The sequence below is a fragment of the Aotus nancymaae genome, unplaced genomic scaffold, assembly GCF_030222135.1.
Source record: "Aotus nancymaae isolate 86718 unplaced genomic scaffold, 86718_ANA_hifiasm-v0.15.2.pri h1tg000059l, whole genome shotgun sequence".
NCBI lineage: Eukaryota > Metazoa > Chordata > Mammalia > Primates > Aotidae > Aotus > Aotus nancymaae.
Genome location: NW_026988473.1, coordinates 53,646,294 through 53,669,901, shown reverse-complemented (window position 1 = coordinate 53,669,901; position 23,608 = coordinate 53,646,294). Strand labels below are relative to the sequence as shown.

The following is a 23,608-nucleotide window of genomic DNA, read 5'->3' as shown; positions in this document are numbered from 1 at the left end:
TCTCTAATAAACATCAGCTGCTGCTCCCCCAAACCATCCTGGGCCCATGCTGCTTATTTTTTCTGGGATCCAGAGAAGAGGGAAGAGTCCCTTCACCCTCTAAGGATATAAGGGGTATCTTGAAACCCTGGCATCAATGTCCTCACCAAAGAGAAAATACTCCTGACCACCTTCCCCACTATGTACAAACTTTCCTGGGGCCCCAGCCCCATAGAGAAAAGAATGGGAAAGAAAAATGAGCACAGAATAGAGATTTCCCTTTTATACATATTGCAACAAGTTCTCCATAAAACATTCATCTGAAATAAATTAAAAAGTCCTCTTGCCACTGCCTCCAAACATAAAAAGGAACCTGTGCCCTAGCCCCAGCCCAGGCCACCCATGGCCCTGATTGTCCATGGAAGAAAGTTAAGGATTGAGGGGCCCATAGCCTGAGATGGGAGGGCCAGATCCTTCCTCTGAAGTCTCCAACAAGAAAGGTGAGGTGACAGCATGAGCCTGGGAGATGGCAGCCAACTCCTTGAGAAATTCAGGGAAAATGACTGCACAGTAGACGGCATTCTTGACTCGAAGAGCCTCACCTTGGCGCTCAGGGGCCCCGCCCCGAGGGGGTAGAACTGGAGTTGAAGCCCCAGGGGAGCCCCCACTTAGGCCAAGTCCTGCTCCGTCTCGCCCAGGCTGAAGGACCAATTGTGCCGCCTGCCGGGCCCTGGTTGGACTGTGTGCATGCCGCAGGAGTAAATCCCCGAAGGATGGCCTCCGGCTCTTCACTGGGAATAAACAGGGGTATCATGAAGGTGCTGGGATCAGGGAACCTCCCTTGGACTGAGAGGGGAGATTCCCCCACCCCCTAGGTTCTTGGACTTCTCCTTTAGAGTTCTGAGGAAATGGAAAAAAGGACAAAATGGACCAGAAATGAACCTCAGGTACCATTTCCTGTCCCATCCCTGAAGTTGATTCTGAGGACTAGAGTGAAGAAGAGTTCTTTCTCATTCTAACACCAAAAAATGCTGCCTGCCTAGCCTTTTTCCCTCTATCCAGCCTCCCAACCCAGCCAACCATCCTTCTCAGTCTTAACCAATCAACACTTCAGCCACTTCATTCCCAGTCAAGATTGCTTCCTTCTCCATGCCCTGTCATCCTGATGAATCCTCTTCTTTCCAATCACTATTCTACCACCACCAAGCTATTTCTCCTCTGTCCATAGCATGCCTTGATTTCATGCTTCCCATCACCCTCCCGAACTAGTCAACCACTTCCATCTTCCCCAGCCTATCTATAACACCCAACCCACATCCTCTGCTCCTACAGTATCCACAAGGGCTACATATGCAGTTATAGTTCAGTGACAATTTCACTTCTGTCATACTCTGCTGTCCCTCCAAGATCTGCTCTCCTGTACCACCACTTCACCATTAACCAGTCCCTGTCCTACATCAAAGCCTCTCTCCCACTGGTTGTGGCCAATTTCAAGTCAGCTTAGACTCAAGTGAGCCACTTAAAACACTGTCCTCTTGCCTTTAACATTCTGCCTAGATTTCTGGGTCTGGATCCATATCTACTATAAAGGCCTAGATCTTAATAACGATTCCCATTTCCTACCTCTAATACTGGCTACAGAAGTACTATACAGAGCTTGGCATTCAGAGCCCTTCACAACCAGGCTCACACTCCTTCTACAACTTCTTTTCAAAGGCCTAGATCTTAATAATGATTCCCATTTCCTACCTCTAATACTGGCTACAGAAGTACTATATAGAGGTTGGCATTCAGAGCCTTTCACAACCAAGCTCACACTCCTACAACTTCTTTTCAAAGGCCTAGATCTTAATAATGATTCCCATTTCCTACCTCTAATACTGGCTACAGAAGTACTATACAGAGGTTGGCATTCAGAGCCCTTCACAACCAGGCTCACACTCCTTCTACAACTTTTCAAACTCTCCACACCCCATCTTGCTTTTGTGTCCCCATCTATCTTCTTGGAACCCTCCAGGCACTTTTCATGCACCTGTACCTCCCTCTGCCTAAATTTTCCTCTCCCCACTTTTTTCATCATTCCAGGCTTAATTTTACTATCCCTACTTCTGTAGAAAACCTCCTCTGATTTGTCTTCCAGTGACTCCCAATTCTTCTCCCCTTATCTCAACATACTTAACTTATTTCTGTATCTTCTACCTAATACGCTAACCTGTGAGCTTAAGGGTTTAGACTATGTCTTGTCTATCTTGTCTACCTGGACCCTCTACAATGACCCCAGCACCAGAACTGTAGAAGGAAGAAATATTCACAATACTAGACCACGAAGAAATCATGCTAAAGAACTTTACCTTAGACTTCACAGCTGTGCAGTAACTTTTGTGGTATTCTCTTCCCAACCCATACACATTTCTCATTAAGCCTCCATCTCTGCTTTCAGCATATCATTTTGCCTTCTGCTTCAATTAGTAAATAAAGAATGACACAAAATCCCTTTCTCCTCTACACTTCACAACTCCATTGGCACATGTCATTTGCTCCTTGCTCTCTGCTCATTTGCCTCACAGGGAAAAAAACAAAAAGCCTTTTCCTGTCCAAAGTTAACCCTTTTCTATTGCTCTAGATCCCATTACTCCCAACACCTTTAGGACCTTGCTCCCTCTGATATTACATTCCTCTAGTCACTTTCCAGACTGTACATTCTTTCAAGGCAGAAATTATATCTTGTAACTCCCTGATTTTCCTGTACCAAAGACAATGCCTGGCATGTATGGCCAAAGTTTTAGATACTTACTAAGTGAAAAGTGTAGACTTAAAGCTTCATACCCATATTTAATTCTTCCTCCTTCCTTATACCACTCACCAAACTCCACCAACACGTCCCTTCTATGTCCACTTAATTCTAATTCAAGCCTCCCTGGTAACATCTACATTATGACAGAAGCCTCCTGATGCTTCCTGACTCTTTTCTCCTAGCTTGACTTCATCTGAGCTAACATACTAATCTCTCCACTTCAGATTTAGAACTTCCAGTGGTTTCTCACTACCTAAAACATTACAACTTCTACTCTGAGAAATTCAGCTCCAGTCAAATCTCTCCAGCCTACTACCAACTATTCTACCACCTTTTAAATCCCCTACTCCAACTGAACAGTCCAGAATCTATCCTGGGAAAAAATAAAAAAAAAAGATTCCCCACTCCTTTGCCTATCTAAGTCCTACCCATCTCTCAAGGCCCATGTCAAATGTCATGTCCTTTACTAAGCTGTAATAATATCACAACCTAGAGACTACTCTGTCCTCTTTTCTTTCTTGTCCCCAAATTCTAGAGTAGTTTTTGCTAGAACTGCTGATCTGGCTCTTAACAGATAGAGCTATGTTCCATCCTCTGACCTGTTATGACAAACATAAAGACTCAATTTTCTACAACTCTCCAGGTCCTGGCACAACATTTCACTCTTAATAATGCTCAATTAACCTGGGTTAATAGGCTATCTAGGGAGGGCAGGTATGGGTGTGGTGGGATAGGCCTCACCTAGGGGATCAGAACGGCGCGGGGCAGGTCCTCCTGCAGGGCCCTCAGCCCAGTCCAACTTGCCACGGGCAATGAGGTACTTCTTGGCTTTAGATAGCAGTGCTGGGAAGTCTTCCTGGGAAGCCGCAAAGTTCTCAATCTTATTCTTCACAGAGCCCAGCACCTATGAAGCACAACTTCATGACATTTCCAAGCAGCTCTAGACCGATACAGTCCTTTCTAGTCCCTCTGGGCCTGTTCCCAGCCCACCCAGGGTCACTCTAGCTGCGGGCCTGGCCCACCACGGAGCCTGGACGCACCCATGCATGCATGCATCGCACACCTGCAGCAGGGACTTGACACTGGGCTGGAAGACCATGTTGGTGTTGAGCAGGAAAGAGCGGAGCAGGGGCTGGGGGTGACAGGCCAGCTGGGCCACCAGCCCCGTCAGCAGGAAGTTGACATAGACGGAGTTCTGCAGCATGTTCTCGAGTTTGGCAAAGAGCACAGCCATGAAGGGGCCTGGGTTGGGGGGGAGGTGGGCACAAGGATACAAGGCCTGAACACAATGCACATCGCACGCATTCCTCCCCAAAACAAGAGACCCCCACCAGATGAAAAGTATTTGTATGTCAGCCTCTGGGTATGTTTAAATATCCCATGGCCACCTATTCTGGAGGAAATAAGATGGCAGACACCATATGGACCCACCAGAGTACAGATGCCAGCTTTATACACATTCAAGCTGAAGAGCCATGTCTTAGGCTCTGGAGTCTGAGAAATCTGGTTTCGTCGGCTTTGTCCTTTACTAGTTACATTATTGGACAAGTCAAAACTCTCCAAGTCTTAGTTTGTTAGTTGGTAAAATAGGAAAATATACCTACCTCATAAGGTGATGAAGAGGATCAAAGTGTTATCAATATAAAGCATTTAGCCTAAGATCTGGCAAATTTTAAGTGTTCAATTATAACCATAAGCTACAATTACACATTGTGTTTATAAAAGATACACCCAAGAGGCACAACAGAAGAACAACAGATAGAGAAAGTAGTTCTAACCAAAAAGAATTAGGTTCCACAAAAACCGGAAAACACTAAACCTGGTCAGAAAGAAAGCAAGAAGACAGTGTTGCAAAGACAAAGTAACTATGTGAGCCAATTTAAAGTTAGGGAAAAAATCTGTGGAGGGCCAGAGAAGACATTGGTTTTGTCTTTCAGAAGCTGGGAACCAAGAAGGTGGAACAGAATACGTAGTAAAAGGATAGCGTAGTGCAGGGGCAGAGAAACTGACTGAGGACAGACTCTTTGGTGGGAGAGAAGGGAAGGAAAAGGATCAGCATTATCTACTGGGAAAACTGACCTCAGCTAAGCCGTATCACCAGCAGTAGGCCTCTATAACCATCACAGTCCTTCTGTTCAGGGATTTTTTTTGGGAAAGGGAGTGTATCTAAGAACTGTACTATGAATTGAAACAGGAGAATGATGCAGGGCAGGAGGGAGTGAATCCTGAAAAAGATCCTGAAACATCTTCCACTCCAGGTGCACATGACTAGCATTAGCTTCAAAACAACTCTAGCTTAACAGGGTCCTACGATACCCCATAACTTTGTCCTCTTCCTTTCATTTCCTGGAAGTTTCTTGCAAAAAAAAAAAAAAAAATTCAAAAAGCTCAGATTAGTTTACAAAGAAGAAAAAGGACAAAAGCTTCAATTAATACTTCAAGACTGTGGTAAAACCTGCACATCATCTCCTAGTGGTATTGAGCAGAAAGGAACAGAGCAGAGGGCAAATAAATGGAAAGATGTATTTTCTGTAGGAGGCAAGAAGAGGGAATTGGCACAACTCCAGAGCAGAAGCCCTGGTGCTGTACAAGCAGGATGGCCAGCATCTCCCAGGCCCAGTCAGGACATGAATTTATCAAGGCATGACAATCCGACTATGAACAACTACTGGAAGATGAGTGTTTGCCTTAGTCAACTTAAATCTGCCATGCACCCAGAGATAGTGAAAAGCTACCACTTGCTAAATTCTCACAATGTGCCATAATTGTAGTTAAGTGATTTATATGCATCTATGGCAGAGATGGGAGGCTGTCAGGTATGCCTAATCCAAAGCCTGTGATCTTAGCCTCAGCCACTACATTACTTCTCAGAGGTGGGTTTGTTTTTTGTTTGGTTGATTGGTTGGTTTTCCTGGCCTGGGGTTTGGAATGGCAGTGCAAACTAGTTCTCGTAGAAAAAGAAGAGTTAGTCCAACCACTCAGATTGAGTCTAGCTCCAGGCCATCCTTGAGAGTCCAAAAGAACTCAACCAGGGAGCTCAGGGTCACGCTCCATCATTTGCCTTCAAAGAGGTTGCACCCTATCTGCTTAAGACAGTCTTAGTGTTACTGGGCAGTCATGGCAACCAAGAAGGTACAAGGACAGTGAACAGGAAAAACCTGAAATCAAGTCCTTCTTTGAAGAGGTAGAGATGAAGGAGCTGAGTAGGGAGAAAAACAGAAGGTTAACCCTAGGCCCCAGGAGGGCTGACAGAAAATCCAATACCCAGACAGATAAACTGGAGGGAATGGCATAGAGTGTTTACAGGTGCCTCTCATTCAGGATAGTATATATATCTTCCATATGGTTCAGAAATATTGCTGTGATTCACCAGGGAACACCAAACATAGCATATCCTAATTACGAATTGAAGGAAATGGCCAGACTAGGGAAAGAGGAGGAACATGCACATAGGACAGACATACAAGGCTCAAATATAAGTCAATATTCAAACGAGCACAAGCATGGAAGACAGACAGACAGACACAGGGACACAAGTATGACATGACATGTATCTGGAAGTGATGCAAGCAGGATGGATGAGGGGCTAGGCATGTACACAGAAATGACATTGCCAAGAGGTCTAAGAAACCAGCACAAACATGTCAAGAACATGCAAAGAGTACACAAAAGAGAAGACCTAGGCTAAGAAGCTTACCAGTAAAGGGCTGGCTTGGTAGCTGGTTGAAAGTCCGCAAAGGGCTGCTGAGGAAGGGGCCAGGGGGCTCAGGGGGACAGGTGAAGCTCTCGTAGGCCTCCTCCTCCTCAAGGGGCAGTGGAGGTTCTAAGGGGAACTCTGAGCCAGCTCCCCCATTGCTCAATGCCACTTCTAGCTCCCGGAGCTCCTGCCCAAAGCCCTCTAGTCCTGCCATGCCTTCAGAGGTACCCTCTAGTAGTTCCCCAGCTCCCTCCTTTGGCACCAGACGAACCTTCTTGGCCCCCTCAGGCCATGATCCTGGCACTCCATTGAGCTGGGGAGGGGGCAGGTGGCCAGGACCCTCCCCTGGAGCCCCAGCCAGCCCCCTACTCCCCAGCTCTTCCTCCTCTCCTTCCCCTACATTGTTCCTGTCCTCCTCAGGAAGTAGGCTGCGTTTCTTAGTCCGAGAGCCAAAAGGACTGGGCTCAGGAGAGGGCCGCTCGCCATCATAGGGGGCAGACCAGGTACGACAGGCTCGGACACAGCGGTCCACACCACGACGTGCCTCACGCAGATACTCCAGGTAATTGTCTTCCAGCTCTCCAGGCTCCTCTGCAGGGCTAGACCGTCGGCCAGGGCTGGAGGCTGGGGATGCAGAAAGCCCTGGTGAGCAAGGGGCTGGGCCTGGAGACTCAGAGCCACCCAGGCTCTGCTGCCTCAGGAAGAGAGCCAGACGAGACGGTGTGGAGGGTCGGGGTACTGTCACCACAGAAGAGGAGTCCACACTTGGGCTTCCAGGACCTGCAGAGGGAAAAAATATAAGAGAAACCGAGGAGAGGTTCAGGAGGAGAGATAAGACACCTAGGGAGACTAAGACAAAAGGCGATTGGGAGGCAGAAACATGGAACCTATTCAGACAACTAACTCTCCAACCTCCTAATTAACCTTATCCTAATCCACCACCCCCACTCACCACCATCACCACCGAAGAAACAATGGAAACAGGAAGAGTATACAACTAAAGAGAAGAACAAGAATAGTTTGGCCAAAAGTCCCACTCTAATTTTCTTTGGTGAGTGTAAGGATCCTCCCTGCAAGAGACACCCTCATCAACCTCCCCAAAGACAGAATGTCACTCATGGCCACCTTCCTCCCCTCACCCCATTAACCCCTTGCTACGCTCCCCCAGAACCCAGGCCATACCCGTGATGTCCTCCCTTCTCCCTGTCTCTCTGCTAGGCCCACCTCGTGCCCACGAGGCATGCTCTGGACGAGGTGGGCTGGGGGCATGGTGGCGACAACAGCGTGGAATTAGGGAGAGAAACTTGTCAGCTGCTCGTCCATATAGGTCCACATCACGCACAGCTGGCTTCTGGCTCAGCATAACGTGGTTACATGGAACAAGATACCTGAGAAAGACAACAGAAAGGGGACACAGGGTAAATCAGGAAGGAAGGACAGGGCCTAGGAGAACATCATGTCAATGAAACTATATGGTTAAGCCAGGCTCCAAGTAAAAACTCATGAGCAACCCCAATACAGCCCATTGCCCCAGTAATGCACAAAACCCTGAGGCTTCAGGGTCAGCCATCCCTCAGCCCTGCCCCCATAGATACCTGAGAACCAGCTGCAGCAGGACATCCTCACAGCTGAGGTTCAGTAGGGTCCTGAAGAGACTCAGAGAGACCATGCAGAGCTGGTGGGGGGAGGGAAGGAGGGAGGAAGGGAGTCACTTTAACAGCTCTCTGCCCTCCAAGCCATTCTCCAAACAGGAACCCCCTAACTCCAAGCCCAACCAACCATTCTTAGAGGAACTCCTAGAGGCCCATGCACCAGGCCTGGCACATTAGTCATGCAAATATTAGCTAGATGATCACTAGATCTTTGTGAGCAAGACTTTACTATTCATACAAATGAAGCATCACAGACCTAGTGGACTTCTATAGACTCTCTAGCTACATATACCTGGTCAGCAGAGACTCCAGCAATACTTGAATGAAAATCCATGAGAAGATACTAAGAAATACTGTGATTGAGTGAATGACTAACAGGAGACAACAGAAACATGGTAATTAAGTGAATGCCTGCCAGAAGGGACTGTAGCAACACAGTAACTGAATGCCTACCAATAAGAAACTTGAGGGAACTGGGAAGATTCCCAACTGGGAAGTAGGTGGGGCTGCCAACATGAAGTCTGAGTCACCTCTCTAACACTAGTGTATCTCTCAGAAGGCAGGATAAAGAACAGCTCAAGGGCAGCTGACAGGAAAAAAGTAGGTGGGTCAAGTTTAGGGGAAACCTTTTATTTTAGAAAGGAAGAAGGTTGGTTCATCTCTGACTAAGCAAAGAAAACAAACATGTAACCTCTCCCTCACTCCTCTCAATCTTCCTTGCACTTTCTCTATACTTCCCTTATAGCAAGTATGTCAGACACCTTGAGCTCCCTGAAGACAACTTAATAGTTCTTGGTCTAGGGCACTGTCTGAACATTTAGGCATTCATTATTTGCTAAATGACCATGGGAGAATTAAAAGTCAACCACACAGCAAGAAAAACATGAAACAACAGTTCACATTTTGAATAGCATGGATGTTCAGGAGGCTATCCTAAATGACCACTTTAGCTAGCAATGAAAAAATTCAGACTTACTGAAAAGTAGTATGGTGGGCAGAAAAGTGGTCCCTCAAAGGTGACCACATACTAATCTCCAGACCCTAAAAATACTTCACCTTACGTGGCAGAAACGACTTCACAGATGTGATTAAGATTATGGAATTTGAGAGGAAATTATCCTAGATATGCACAGATAATAGAGATCCATAGATATATATCTATTACCTATGGATGAAGAGGGGCCATGAGCCAAGGAATCTGGTTGCTCTACAGGCGGAGAATGTTCCTCAGTTGACAGCCAGCAAGAAGACAGAGATCTCAATCCCACAACTGCTAGAAAATTAATTCAGCCAACAATAGAAATAAGCAAGGAAATAAATCTTTCCCTATGGCCTCCTGAAAGGAACACACCCCCCCACCCCCCAAAATCTTGATTTTAGCCTGGTGAGATCCATGTCATATGTATGATCTACAAAACTGTAAGATAATAAACCTGTTTTAAGCATTAGGTTTGATAATTTGTTATGACAGCAATAGGAAATTAACACAGGCTGGTTAGCCAAAATTAGTCATTCAAGGCACACAAGACAGGCTACCTAAGTTACAAAGTCAAGCTAAAGAATCAAGCTTGAAAGGACCAGACAGTGCAAAGGAAAGCATCTACATGTTTAACATGGGCATCCTGAAATTAGAAGAGATCTGGTTCTTCCAAGAACCAGGAACCAAGAAGAAACATCCCAACAACACATAAGTCTCCTAAGACCAGGAGACCAAATGGAAAACTAATAGAAACAACTACTAACAATGAAAGATAGTGAGGAAGAATCCAAGTTAGGATAAGTTAAGACAAAGGGAAGATGGACAGAAACAACAGATAAAACCTCACAAAGAAAATCAACTGTCTCTAAACATGAACAGGACAACCTGAGGCCAATCGTGGCCTAATTTCAGCATAATGAGGAAAAAAATACTTTTAGTATCTTTGTAAAATTATAGCTTTAGTATCTATTCCCTAATGGTTCCAATAAATCTTAACCCAAGGCATCTATCATGATTACTTTATGGAAAATTTTAATGCCCTAAGCCTACTCCCAAAGATTCAAGAAATCTGAGGTAGAGTTCAGAATCTGTTATAGTTGTTATTTGTCATCTTTAAAGATTCACAGATGTTTCCGAAGAATACACTTGGTTTAGAAACACTGGTTTAATCAGTTAGTCTGGAATATTTCTTAATACACCCTAACTTAGCTTCAGAAACTGTACTTATACAAAACATAGCTATCCAGGAAACTGATCTGGAACCCTTCTACCAAGTACCTTATTATCTAGAAGTGTTCAAGAGCCCTTAGTGATGAAAGAATTTCTATTTTAAACACATGGATCTATTTTAACCACATAGATCCAGGGAAGTTCAACTTGTAATAAAAGAAGGAACCAAAAATGGTCCCAGAGCAAAAATAAATGCCATGAAGTCCATGGCTAAATAATTGCTTTATTCTCCTAGAAAGCCTTAAGTCTTTATAACTTGGAAGCTAGTCACTCCCATGTTATATATATTTCTATTTGTTAATATCCAAACTTCCTGCCATGGTCTTCCAGGTCATGCATGATCTGGATTTTACCCCCTCTATTTTTACCTCATTTCCTTCTTCCCCTTGCTCACTACACCTCTAGTCTTTCATTTCTTCAAACACATTAAGCTCTTCCCCCATTTGATATCCTTTGCATGCTGTTTCCTCTGCTTTCCTGTTCTTCTACTTGATTAATAGGTTAACTCCTTTATGATCTTTATGGTCTCAGTTTGTTGTCATCTCTTCAGAGAGGTCTTCCTTGACCACCCCATTACTTCTAAGCACTCTAGTTTTTTCATAACCCTGACCACAACTTATTAATATGTTTGCTTGTCTATCTTCTCTACAAAGTAAGTTCCATGAAGTCAGCAACAATGTCTACCTGACATTGTATCCGCAGCACCAGCAAACAGTATGGCACACAGTGAACATTCAATAAAAATGTTTAGGAGGAAGGACCAAAAGTAGATAGGTGGGTGGATGAGTGTTCCAAGTCATAGTTAAAATGCAGCAAATCCAAAGGAGAAAGAAGGTAAGCATATCAGTAGCACTTGGATCATCTACCAAAGCAGACACACAACCTAAAGTGTTCTCAAGTTGCCCACAGCAGGCCACAGAGTGATAAACAGTTTTTAGAGAACTCAGGCCAATACTACATTACAAACACTGCATAGTACCAAAACCTATAGTCATGATGAACAGCCAAAGTCATCCAGAAAAGGTGACTGTGTTCTAGATTCACGTATTACAAAAGCAGGGGAGTAGATTAAAATCTGTACCGAAAATGGTTAAAAGTTTAATGCGGGAAAGTTAATGCCACTTAATTTTGAAGTGAGTCCTAGAGATAAAGGTCAAAGAAGGCAGGAACACCCTCCCAGAACAAAGGTCAGAGAGAGAAGATGGCTCACCCACGTAAGCCAGGACAGAGGTAAGGGCCATACCCGGGAGTTGCTGCCAATACGGGCAACAAGGGTGTCGAGGATGGTGTGGGTGTCATGCCGGTGCAACAACAGGAATCGCAGGAAGGTACGGAGCAAAGCAGGCTCTGAGATACTCCGTAGGAAAAGTTCCAGATAGGCGGTACTGGCGATCATCTCCTCCACAGAGGTCTGGACAAAAAGAAGGGAAAGTCTGGAAGTGTATAGCTTTCCTGTACATACAGAGCCATTTTCTCTGGATACTAAGAGAAATCAGGAGCACACAGGGGAAAAGGGAGGAGTACTCTACCCACTGCCTCCTACATTAGTCCTGGCACTGAGGTTACCACTGTAGTCTAGCCCCTTATCTGCCTTGCCACCCATGAGTCTCACCTTGTGCAAGGCAGGACCCATAACAGGCACCAGGAATCCATTATGGATATAATCAACCAACTGCTTCTGCACCAGGGGGTGAGCCACCTGTAGGAGTGCAAGAGAGAAGGGGGAGGGTTATGAGGAGACCACTGCCTGGAAGGGAGTAGAATGGTACACTGTAGATAGGCATCCTACTTCCAAGATGGAAAAATCACAGAACTCAGGGAATGTACCCCCTCCTACCTCAAGAATGACCAAGGGCCAGGCCTCCAGGAAACTCTAGTCCTACCTGAATTACTGCGTTGCAGAACTCTAGGGAACTCATGAAGAGTGCAAGGGCTGGCACTCCCAGCCAGTCTTCCCGTCGCAGGCAGTGCCAATCATCCCCTGGAACCTCAATCTTTCGAGGCAGTGATGAGTACAGAGCACTGAGCCCTGTGGCCAGCACCTATGAGAAGTTACCAAAGGCTTGTACATAAAATATGTTTATAAAATATAAAAAGTGGAACAGGGGAGCTACTAATCCAGAGTTTTGATGGGAATAGGGGTATAAGCGATTACCAAAGCAAGCATTTGGCTACCCAATGTGTCAGAAACTCACCTAGAATTATGGACCTACAAGGAGCCTTACTATCTGCTCTATCCACCTAAGCCCATGATTCATCCCCACTGCAACTCCAGGGGGCTGCTTTCAAACCCAGGAACTACTTCTTAGGGGAAAGGGGCCTGGTACATAGCCTCTCCCATCTCCTGGATAGGAAGGTACCGTCCAGTATCTACATGCCATACCCCACCCTCCATGCCAGGGAGTGCTAACCGGGCAGAAGTACGAGTGATCCGCGATGTAGCGGCCCACAGTAGGGCTCCCAGCTGACAAAGCCATGAGAAGAAGTAGGGCATCACGAGCCTGCTGGCCCAGGGTGCCCTCTCGATGCACAAAAGGGACAAGGCGAGAAAAGAGAAGAAGACGGGGAGCAGCTCCAGGCTCAGGAGGTGGCTGCAGAAAGAACTCGAGCAATGAAGGCTCCCGGGCCACACAAACACACAGCTGGCTGAGAAGTAGCACCAGGCCTTCATCCAATGGTGGGCTACTAGGCACAGGGCGGCCACAGGCATCCAGCAAGGTGAGCAGAGCCTCACGAACTGGACCATGCCGCAACAGTGGCTGGCGAGCTTCACTCACTAGCATCTCAAATAGTTTCAGTTGCTCAGCCCGCCGTTCCTCAACCCCATCCCCAAGCTCATCCCATTGCAGCTGCCACGTCAACACACGGGTCAGCAGATCCTCCCGCAGAGCAAACTCCAGCAGGGGTCCAGGGCCTGTGGGGGCTGAGGGAACTGCACGATCCTCTGCCAGCAGTGTCAACATCTGATAAGTGTGGTTGCGAACAGCACTGAGATCATCTGCACCCCCAGGAGCTGCCCGAGGACCTTGCCGCTCCAGGATTCGCACCACCTAGGGAAATAGGACAGAAGATGGAAGGAATCTAAGATGATAAAGTGACTAAATGGGATGGTGAGAACACAGAAGGTTGGGAGAACTCAGGTGGTCAGCAGACAAGGCCCTTTGGCATACAGTCTCCTACCTGGGACCAATGATTCTTGAAGACCATGAGGCAGGTCTCAGGGTCAGCCATGACTGGGGTCTGCAGATTGGCCCCTTGAGGTATACGGTGCCCAGGGCCCCGGGAGGCCAATCTGCTCAGCCAATTCATCCTCTCCATGAGGCAGGCTGGGCAGGGCCAGCAGCCAGAGGCCTACACTCTGAGGATTTGCCAGCTGGAGGTTTTCTCCACTTGTGTCTCCAATCTGCTTCATCCGGTCTGTAGGAGCCAGCAGCTGCCCATGGAGCCAGAGGTTATACCAGGCTGGAATGGCAAGCCCAGAGGTCACTGCCCAGTCCAGATTTATGTATCTAATTCAGAGAAGAGATAATGGAAGGGATAAACAGAAGCTCACTTTTCAGAACTCAGAACCACCACTCCACTGAAAACTCCACACACCTATATATACATATACATACACACACACAGTCAGCAACTGACATGTCTAAAACAGAACTCAGATTTCTACCACCAAACCTGTTACCCTTCAACCTTCTCCATTTCAAAAAAAAAAAAAAAAACCAAAGTTAACCTAAATGCTCAAGCTGAAAATGTGCACATTATCCTTGTTTGTTCTTTTCCTTACTTCCAATATCCAATTCGTCAGCAAACCCTATTATCTTTACCTTCAAAATATGTCTATTACAGTAGCTTCCAATCTGGTCTCCATGATTCCATTATTATTCCCCTGAGAGTTTTCACAGCAACCAGAGTGATATTTTTAAAACCTAAATTATATGACCCATCCTCTGTTGAATACTCTCCAATAATTTCCTATCACATGATAATAGTTCAAATTCCTTATCTTGGCCTATAGGAGCCTAAATAATCTAATCCGTATAACTTCCTACCATTCTCCTTCTCACTCATACTTTATGACACAGGCCTTCTTGAATACTTTGTTCCCTCTGCCTAGAATGTCCTTCTCCTGCTCTTCACATTGTTATCATTGCTGAGTTTGTTTTTTTTCAAATGCCATCTCCCCAGAGAGGTCCTGCTTAACAACTCTATCTAAATAGCACATCTCACCTTCACTCTCTAGCTTCCTAATCCTTCCTTCTTAGCAGTTTTCACTATCTGAAACTATTTATTTATTTGTCTATCTTCCCCATATTAGGTAGCTTCTTTGAGGGCAGGGTTTGTCTTACTGTATCTGTTTTGTCCCCAGGACCTAGGGACTCAATAACTATTTGTTAAATGTATGAATTCTGAAGTAAATAAATGGATGGGTAGATGGATGGATGAACAAACGAACGATCAATCAAGAAATCCAGCCTTGATCTGACTCTAACCCTCTGGGACTACTGAAGAAGAAATTTCTTTCTATCACAGGTGCTTCCCTAAAAACCTACCCAGTGACCTATGGGAGATGAGCAAATAGACCCCTAACTGACTGAATACTCTTAAGAGGAAGAATTCAGAGCCAACCAATAAAGCAGAGCTGGTTTCTTTCCAGTAAGAAAGACAGACACATTCCCATCTCCACTCCTGCCAGACATATCCAAAACTTGCTTCCAGGAAAATGGTAAGACATCCTCACAAGAAAAAGGAAAAAAGTACCAAGTAGCTATTGGCCTAGGCCATAGCCCATAGTTCCTTCTCTCTACAGCCACCCGACCCTCATCAGTATAGTCTCTCATAAGCAAAAAACCTCGAGAGGAAAGGTGTGGTTCAGTTGTCCTTCCTGTTTATACTCAACAAAGGCTGAAGGAATCCTGGCCCAGCCCCACGTTTTGCCCTAAGGTTATATTAACAACATCTCCCTTTACCCAGATACTCTCTCGCACAATTTCCAGTTCACAGCTAAAGGAAGGTAGCAACTATGTTTAAGGAAAACTTCTATAGAATAGGTGAATCTTATAAAGGGAGGGGTCAGTCCTAAAGAGCAGGAAAGGCTTACTCATTAACTCAATGTATGTCCATATGGATAAAGTACTGGGCACCGTTCTAAATAAGCACTGGAAATAACAAAGATGGACAAAAACAGTTGAGATAGCATAAACGTAAATCCAACAAATATTGAAAATAGAGGTATTTATAAAAAGTGTCATGGGGGCATGAAGGAAAGCAACTAACTTTGCCTGGGGTGCTATTAGAGGGTTGGGTTCCACAGAGGTAATACTGAACACAGATCTTTAATAATGAGATACTGAGTAAGTACAGAGCAGAGGGAAAAGCTTTCTTCATATTAAAAACAGTATGTACAAAACTATGGTGCTGTAAAGGAACACGACAAATTCAAAGAACAGTTGCAAATTTAGTGTGCCTTAATCACAGACTATTCAGAGAAGAGAAGCACAACATTAGTGGAAGGGTAAATATGGGTGAAGGTTATAAATATCACTAAATATTATGCTAAGGAGTTTAGGTTTTATCTATTGACACCCTAGAAACAAAGGAGGTTTCTAAACAAGAAAATAGTAAGATTGAATTGGCCTTTAAAAATACGTCAGATAACAGTATAAGGTGGAGCAGAGAGAGATGGATTGCAGTGAACAATTTATAAGAAGCTGTTTCCATAGTCCATTCAAAAACAAAAAAAAGTAACAACATGAACTATGGTAGTAAGAGAAATATTAGGAATGATAAATCTGAGATTCACCTCTATCTTAACACGTTCCATGCAATACTGGAAGTATTTATACCTGTAACACCTCTGCCAATCAATACAAAGTTCCTTGACAAAATAAAAAATATCATTCATTTTTCTTTGAAACCCTGGTGCAAACACAGAGCCTGAACTCAAATATCCTTGTGAAATTGAATGCTGAATTAATAATTTTAAGAGCAAACATATATTTACTACATGCCAGGCTCCATTCCAGCACTACGTGAAGTAGCTACTTTAAACCTCATAAAAACCCATTAAGTATTATTATCCACATTTTACATATGAGGAAATCAAAGCCCAGAGCGGTTAAATACGTTGCCCAACGTTACCCAGTTGGTAAGTGACAGGACTAAGATGCAAATGCAGAATATCTGCCTCCAGATTTAAATTAACCACAAAGTGGAAGCAACAAGACCTGGCAAATAAATGAGGGATAAGAGAAGACTCTCATAAGAAGTATAGGAGATTCAGTAAAAGATAAAGTCATTAACAGACTAGAAACACATAACATGGGGACTGTGTTTTAGAAAAGAGGATGAGTACAGTTTTGAACATGTTAAGTCTTGAGACATCTACAGGATATTCATGACGTCCAGAAAGCAAGTAGAAATACCACACTTGAGATAAGGAATAAAATCAAGACTAGAGATACAAATTCAAGAGTTATCAGCTTATAGGTAACTATGAAGCTGTGGAAGTAGATGGAATTATCCAAGGAGAACAGCAGATCATGAAAGAATGGGAAAATTTTGGGAAAAACCAGGATGTAGGAAAGTTAAAGAGAAGGAGTAGTTAAAGAAGAGTTTGAAGGTAGCCAGAAATAAAAGGAGAAATCCAAGAAATAACGATAATCCAGACATCAAAGAAAGGAAGTTTCAAGAAACTGAAGGTTCCCCATAGTGTATAGTTCTATAGAAAGATCAAGTAGAATGAAGACCAAAAGTGGTGCAATCAAGTTTTTTATAAACTTAGGAAAAGAAGTTGGTTAAAGAATAAGAATTGAAATGTAAGATGCACTTTCAGGAAATTCAGTGAAATGAGAAAGGATAAAAATAAGGCAATAGCTTAAAGAAGTTGTGGTAAGGGGAGTCAAGAAAAAGCATTTTGTTTTGCTTTAGGATAGAGAGCCTCAAGGGTGTTTGTCAAGTGAGAGAAGTAGTCTGAAGAAAATGACAAGTTATAAATAAATAAGATAGAGATAAATGACAGAAGAATCAGGTATACTCAGAAAAATAAACATGCCACCTTTTCTGAGAGAGGAAGAAAAGAGTAAAAAATAAAGGATGGGTGCTACTTCAGGCAAATCCGAAAGTGAAGAAAGAGAGAAGTTAAGATCCACGACCAACCCCCACCCCACCTTCCCTCCCTCACTCACCTAGAAGAATAGGGATGAGGGAGAAGAAAATGGGTAAGAAAGTGGCAAAGCCAAAGAAGCAATGCTCAGTCTTGCATACATGGATTCTTAATAAATCATCAACACAGCCACAAAGACTAGTAGCCATCAGCAGCAGGGATGCACTGTAAACAAGTACTTATCCACCCACCCAGCTATTTATTGGTCTCAACTAGGCATGGACTGGAAAAGGTAAAGTCAACAGCTGAGAAAAGTGGTAAGCACTCTCCCCTATGACTAGCCCCTCTTACAGTTATTAACCCTGGGATACTGCACCATCCCTTCCTGGTTTCCTTAAACCCTACCCATATTTTTGTAAATATAGTCCCTTTATTAAACTCTTCCCAAACCCAGCTTGAGCTACCTGCCACCTGTAAAGAGCCTCACTGAAAAAAGAGTATTACTGTTTATGGAACACTTTTCTCAATCATATCTCATTTGAAGACTGAAAACAAAGAGAGATCCTACAGTCAAACAAGAATAATACAAAGTAGTAGCTAAAGTCTGAACTCTGGGGTCCCTCAACGGTTTAAATCTCAGTCCACCACTTTCCAGCTGTGTGACTTTAAATAAATCATTTTACATATCTGAGCCTCATCTATAAATTCCTGATGGAATAACTACTGCTAGTTTTAAAAATTAAATCCTATCCTATGTAGCATTCAACCATAAAGCAGGTACTCTGTAAATTATACGTCCCTTTCCTCCTTTCTTCTCCTGATCCTATTTGACCCAGGTGCCCATATCTCTGAGAGAAGAGATACAACCTGCTCAGATGAGTCCATCCTTATGGCCTCCCAGACATACCTCAGTCAGCTAAAGAAAGGCCAAGCATTCAGTCTCATTAAGGTCTTAACATGTCCAAAACTAAACTGCCTTCAGCTTCTGGAATTTAATTCCAAACATTAACTGCTCCTACCTTGCAATATACCTGGGGTACCCATTACTGCTCCACCACTTGACCAACAGAGGGCATTGCTCATGGAACCAAGGAAGATTAGCCTCCAGAACCTTTCCTCATCCACCTGCCCACCCCAGTTCCACAATCCCATTTCAAAGACTTCAAGAGAAGATACTGGAATCAGCATCTCAGATTCCAAAAGCCAACACTTAAACTGGGCCCTGTTCACATACAACAAAAGCATAAACGAAAGTCAGTTTGCTATTCCCATCACCAACTCAGACTCTGCAACGTTGAGAAGAAGACAAAGAAGAGATTAAAATCACCAACCTCTTATGGTGTCCTTTCCTCCCACAGCAAAGTCCTAAAAAAAAAAAAAAAAAAAAAAAAAAAAAGCACAACCCCCTACCCTCCAGATTTACCTTCAGGCTCAACCAGAGTAAAAAGAAGGAGCTGATCTCTCAGACCCAAAATGGCCAAGAACAGGCACTCGCCTTACAGCCCAAAATACAGCCTTACAGCCATATACAGCGAGAGTGACAACGAACCTCAGAACAGCAGTCATAGGACAGGAAGTGGCTTAGCCTCACTTATGAACCTTTGCCCGGTGAGAGGCAAAGAGGAGGGAGCTGGGGGCAGGGATATACCTGCAATACCTACATTGGACAGGGAGAGACCAAAATGATCTTCCAAGAACAGGTCAGTAAAATTCTGTGGTTTCTCTCTCCTTACTATGGCTCTTCCTAGGCAAGAAGACTAATTACTGACATAAGAAGGATGAATGGGCTGTCACCCTAAATACTGAAAGTAGAATGACCTAATTAAAATCTCATAAGACTACAAAGGGAAAAACAAACAAAAAACACCACCTACTAGGAATTTACTAATCTAGAGCTCAGCTTACACATATCTTTCCTGCTTTTCCATCCCTCAGACAAATGGGATCTCAGCGTATGGTCCCAACTCATTCCCTCCCCTCCTCCCACACTTCCTCTTGTGGGGATCTCCTCATCTGACTCCAGCAGGGCCCTTGTAATTCACAAAAGCGAACTTCTATCATACAATGACTCCTCTTTACAACAAGGAATCCTCATGTCATACACAGTTATCTCTACCCTGACAAAGATGTCAAAAAGGAGGTGAAACTGAACTAGATCCTAAAGGATAAGGAAAGTTCGCTGGGCAGAGAAGAAAAGGCATTCCCAGTAGAGGAAGCAGCTATTACAAAGTTCTCAAGGTTCAAAAAAGTAACATGTTTTTAGGGAACTGTGAACAATTTATTCAAACTAGAACACAGATTAGGGAGTGGCAGATGAGACTGGAGAGGTGAGCTGAAGCCCAATGATGCCATATTAAGAAATTTGGATGTTGTCCTACAGGATAAAAAGTCAAAAGTTTTTAAGCAGAAGAGTTCTGTGATCAGATATATATTTTTAGAAAAATCATTCTAGGGCTGGACTAGAAAAGATCAAGTTTTAAGACAAAAAATTGTTTTAAAAAAATCACATGAGGTAAGGGGGAGCTAAACTAAAGCTTTAACAGTGAAGATGTAGCAATAGAGACATAGAGAAGAGAGATAACATAGAGGGAAATGTATTAAGATTTTAGCAAATAGATTGAATGCAGGGAGTGAAAGAACAGAAAGTATGAAAGATGACAATGAAGTCCTTGCCTGGAATGAGATAGGGGAGATAAGTCCAAAGGCGGGCTTTTGGGGCAAAGACTGTGAGTTCTGTTTTGGACATGTTAATTTTGAGATAACTGTGGAGATACACAGTAGATCAATAAACATGTATATTTGGAATACAGGGAAAGACTGACACTAGATACAGAGGAATAATCAATTCATGATATATTTTTTCTTTTTTTTTTTTTTGAGATGGGGTCTCACTCTGTCACCCAGGCTGGAGTACAGTGGCTTGACCTCGTCTCACTGCAACCTCTACCTCCCAGGGTCAAGCAATCCTCCCATTTCAGCCTATGGAGTAGCTGGGACCACAAGCATACACAACCTGGCTAATTTTTGATGTTTTATTTGGTGGTAACTTTTTTTTTTTTTTTGGTAGAAATGGGGTTTCAAAATGTTGCCCAGGTTGGTCTCAAACTCCTGAGCTCAAGCGATCTGCCAGCCTCGGCCTCCTAAAGTGCTAGGATTACAGGTGTGAGCCACCACATCCGGTCTATTATGATATATTTTCACATTTCACATTATCTCTCTAAATTGAAATTATCTTTTCATGTGTCTGTCTCTCTCAATGAGACCAAAAACCCCTTGAGAGCTCAGATGATCATGTCTTATTCATCTTGTTATCCCATAAAATGTGAGCATCACAAGTACAAACTATATCTTCAAGTATTTGTTGAATGAATAAATGAATTCATTCTCCCAGCACTTAGTAGAGTGCCTGTCACAGAGCAAATATGGAATAAATGATTAACACAGTACCCTAAACATGCTACAATCTCTATATCATAATCCTTGTGTATGTTTCATCTTCTCAGACCTACCACTCAGTTATATGACACAAATCAAAATCCATTATACTTAATGCACTACTATTTCAACAGTTTGGTATAGCAAACAATAAGCTTACCAAATCACATGCTTTCTCCATTATAATCAAGAATTTAGACAGTTCCTAAAAACCCTCTAATATTTGACTTGATTCATCCTATGACTATCATATGATCCACTATCAAGATGTGATCATGCATTATATATACCTGTTCCAATGTCATTGCCACAACATTAAACATAATCCTCATCCCTATGTCACCCTCACAGTCCCTTTACCGTCTTTTGGAAATAGAACAATTACAAATCATTAAAAAATCCTCTCACATTACCTTCCGTGTCTATTATAAATCTTCTTTCCCCAAGTCTCTCTTACTCTGAGACAAAATTCTGGGTTCAACTTTGCCACTGTATGATATGTGACCTCTGGCTTTTGAATTTAATTTCTCATCTATAAAATGAAAATTCCTGTCTTTGTCTACTTCACAAGTATCTACATAAATCGGTATAATAAAATTTGAAATCGCTATGTAAAGCATGAATGCTGTTCAGATGTCAAATTATACAGAATCATTGTATAAATGTATGCTTCTTCAACCTAATACAACAGCCACACCATCATCATTCTAAATTTCCGGAGTTCATAAAGCTATAATTTTTAAAATTAAAAATTGGGTTGTCACTTTTCATTTGGGTATATTAGATCTTTTTTTTAAAAAAACCACTATCTACTGTCACCATTACTTCATCAATGAAAGAGCACTTCAAGACCAAAAGAATAGGAATGATAATCTCTGAGAAAAAAATTATCTTCATGAATAACTATGGTGTCTTTGTTTCTCTCCTTCCACTTGGATGGATGACAATTTTATCATGTACAGGGTCCTTGACCCAGTGTTTAGGAACCACTGCTCCAAACTCTGAACTATACATGTAGGTCCTATACAGTTCTGTCTGGGCAAGTTGCCAAGGCTTCCACCAGTATGGAGGCCTGTTTGGTCTCCAGAAAGAAGCAATGAGAATATACCACAGGATAGAAGAGTTGGCTCTGAAGCTATGACTCTGGAAAAGAATGGGGACTGAGGTTAATTCTCAGGGAATAGTCTGGAGAGGAAAGACTTAGCTCTTCCTGAGTCTGGAAAGAATCAGGATGTCCCAACCCCATGGCAGACTATCAGTAGAAAGGAAAATTTACTAGTGTGAACGTGGCCATTATCACTGAATGCCAACCCAACTTTCCAGAATTCCATGTGCATTTGGGTTGGTGGGGAGAAGGGGATCTAAAAAATCCCTAGCAAGATGAACCCAATTACAGGGTGTGAAGGGAAAGAGATGAAATTTTGGGTGGTTGAAATGTTCAATATCTTGAGAGTGATGGTTTCACAGATGTGTACACATGTCAAAACTCATCAAACGTACATTTTAAATATAATATAAACTAGCTTTTTTAAAAATTCAACTGTAAGAAAGGAGAGCAAAGCCATCCTGTTTGGGAGCCTAAATATAGTGTTGTATAGGGCAAACCATATGACCTCCATAAAAGTAGAATTAGCAACTGAAAATGGTCAATCCAATCAAAGACCCACAGTTAAGCAAAGGTAAGGAGCGACAGTTGAATAAGGTTGTACAGAAGCAAGTAGAGAGAAAACACAAGCTGTCATAGTGCAAAACCCTTCATGAGAGGGCCCATCTTCAACTATGCAGTCCAAAGGAGAAACTCGAAGGAACTGAAGTTTCAGTGCTTACTCTGTTGAAGACTGAGCCTCAGATATGATTTTCATTATCATAGTACTATTGCCCATGACACCTTTATTTTCTCGTCCTCCAGAATATGGAAAGTCCATGGGAGCAGAGGAGTCAAGTGCACAACACTTCTACCCAAGCTGCCCTACCCTGTCTAAAACTATTACTCTCACTGGGCAGGACAGTCCATCATCGAAGGAGGCCCAGAACAAACCTCTCACCTTTATCCAAGTCTCACAGCCCTAATTTCCTCCTTCCATGGCCCGCCTTCCACTCCCTCACCAATCTGCCGCCAGCCCACAGGCTCCCCACCTTTGCCTTTGACTCTCCCTCTCCTCGCGCAGGCCTTACCCCATCACTCTAGTCCCCGGGTATCCCTCACCCCACCAGCCCTCAGTAGCCCCAGCCCTAATAAACCGCGTTCAGGAGTCCCTTCAACTTGGCACCCCAGTTGGCACCTCCGAAAGCACCCCAGCCCCTCACAGACCCTCATTTGTTCATTCACCTGTAAGCTCTCACCCTCCTCCCCATCTTAGACACTTACTCCCGGACCCTCACCACCTGCCAATCCCTCACAACCAGTACAGTAACCAAACCCGGTACCATTTTTTCCGTCTCTCAGCCCCTCCAAGCGCCTCTCCAGGCCCTTTGGCCCGTGCGTACCGTTCACTCACGGAACGCCGACCCTGGCCAGGCCCGGTCGTCGCGGCTGTGTTAGGTGAGTTCAGGCCGCCGCCATCGCTTCTCAGGCGCACCATCCGCGCCCCGCCCCGCGCCACACGCAGCCCGCACCCCCGCGCACTACACGTAGCCGCCCGGCGACGCACGACTGAGCAATGGCGTGCCAGCTCATTGGCTGAGCCAGACCAAACCGGAGCAGGGACGCTTGTTTCCTGGCAACGGCCGAACGCAGGGG

At 43.9% G+C, this 23,608-nt stretch overlaps 1 protein-coding gene across 4 annotated transcripts; it reads right to left on the bottom strand.

Annotated features, from left to right (window-relative positions):
• Positions 1-247: 247 nt before the first annotated feature.
• FHIP1B (FHF complex subunit HOOK interacting protein 1B) lies at positions 248-23,451 on the bottom strand. Of its 4 annotated transcripts, none has more exons than XM_012456787.2 (12): positions 23,356-23,451; positions 13,512-13,840; positions 12,743-13,381; positions 12,215-12,373; positions 11,944-12,030; positions 11,575-11,742; positions 8,066-8,145; positions 7,653-7,858; positions 6,471-7,250; positions 3,837-4,015; positions 3,515-3,677; positions 248-770 (listed from the first exon to the last, which is right to left on the bottom strand). In XM_012456787.2, the coding sequence occupies exons 2-12, from the start codon at positions 13,647-13,649 to the stop codon at positions 409-411; spliced, it is 2,961 nt and encodes a 986-aa protein (XP_012312210.1). In that variant the 5' UTR covers positions 13,650-13,840; positions 23,356-23,451; the 3' UTR covers positions 248-408. The 4 variants fall into 4 exon arrangements, with proteins under 4 accessions (XP_012312210.1, XP_012312214.1, XP_012312215.1 ...); XM_012456791.2 differs by having other exon boundaries at positions 7,695-7,858; XM_012456792.3 differs by having other exon boundaries at positions 677-879.
• Between the last annotated feature and the right edge of the window lie 157 nt (positions 23,452-23,608).

Excerpts from the sequence above, each read along its gene's own strand:
- FHIP1B (XM_012456787.2), bottom strand. The coding sequence starts at position 13,649 with ATGGAGAGGATGAATTGGCTGAGCAGATTGGCCTCCCGGGGCCCTGGG. Across the intron at positions 12,374-12,742 it reads ATCACTCGTACTTCTGCCCG|GTGCTGGCCACAGGGCTCAG; the intron begins GTTAGCACTCCC and ends AACTTCTCATAG. Across the intron at positions 8,146-11,574 it reads GTATTGGCAGCAACTCCCGG|CTCTGCATGGTCTCTCTGAG; the intron begins GTATGGCCCTTA and ends TCCCCCCACCAG.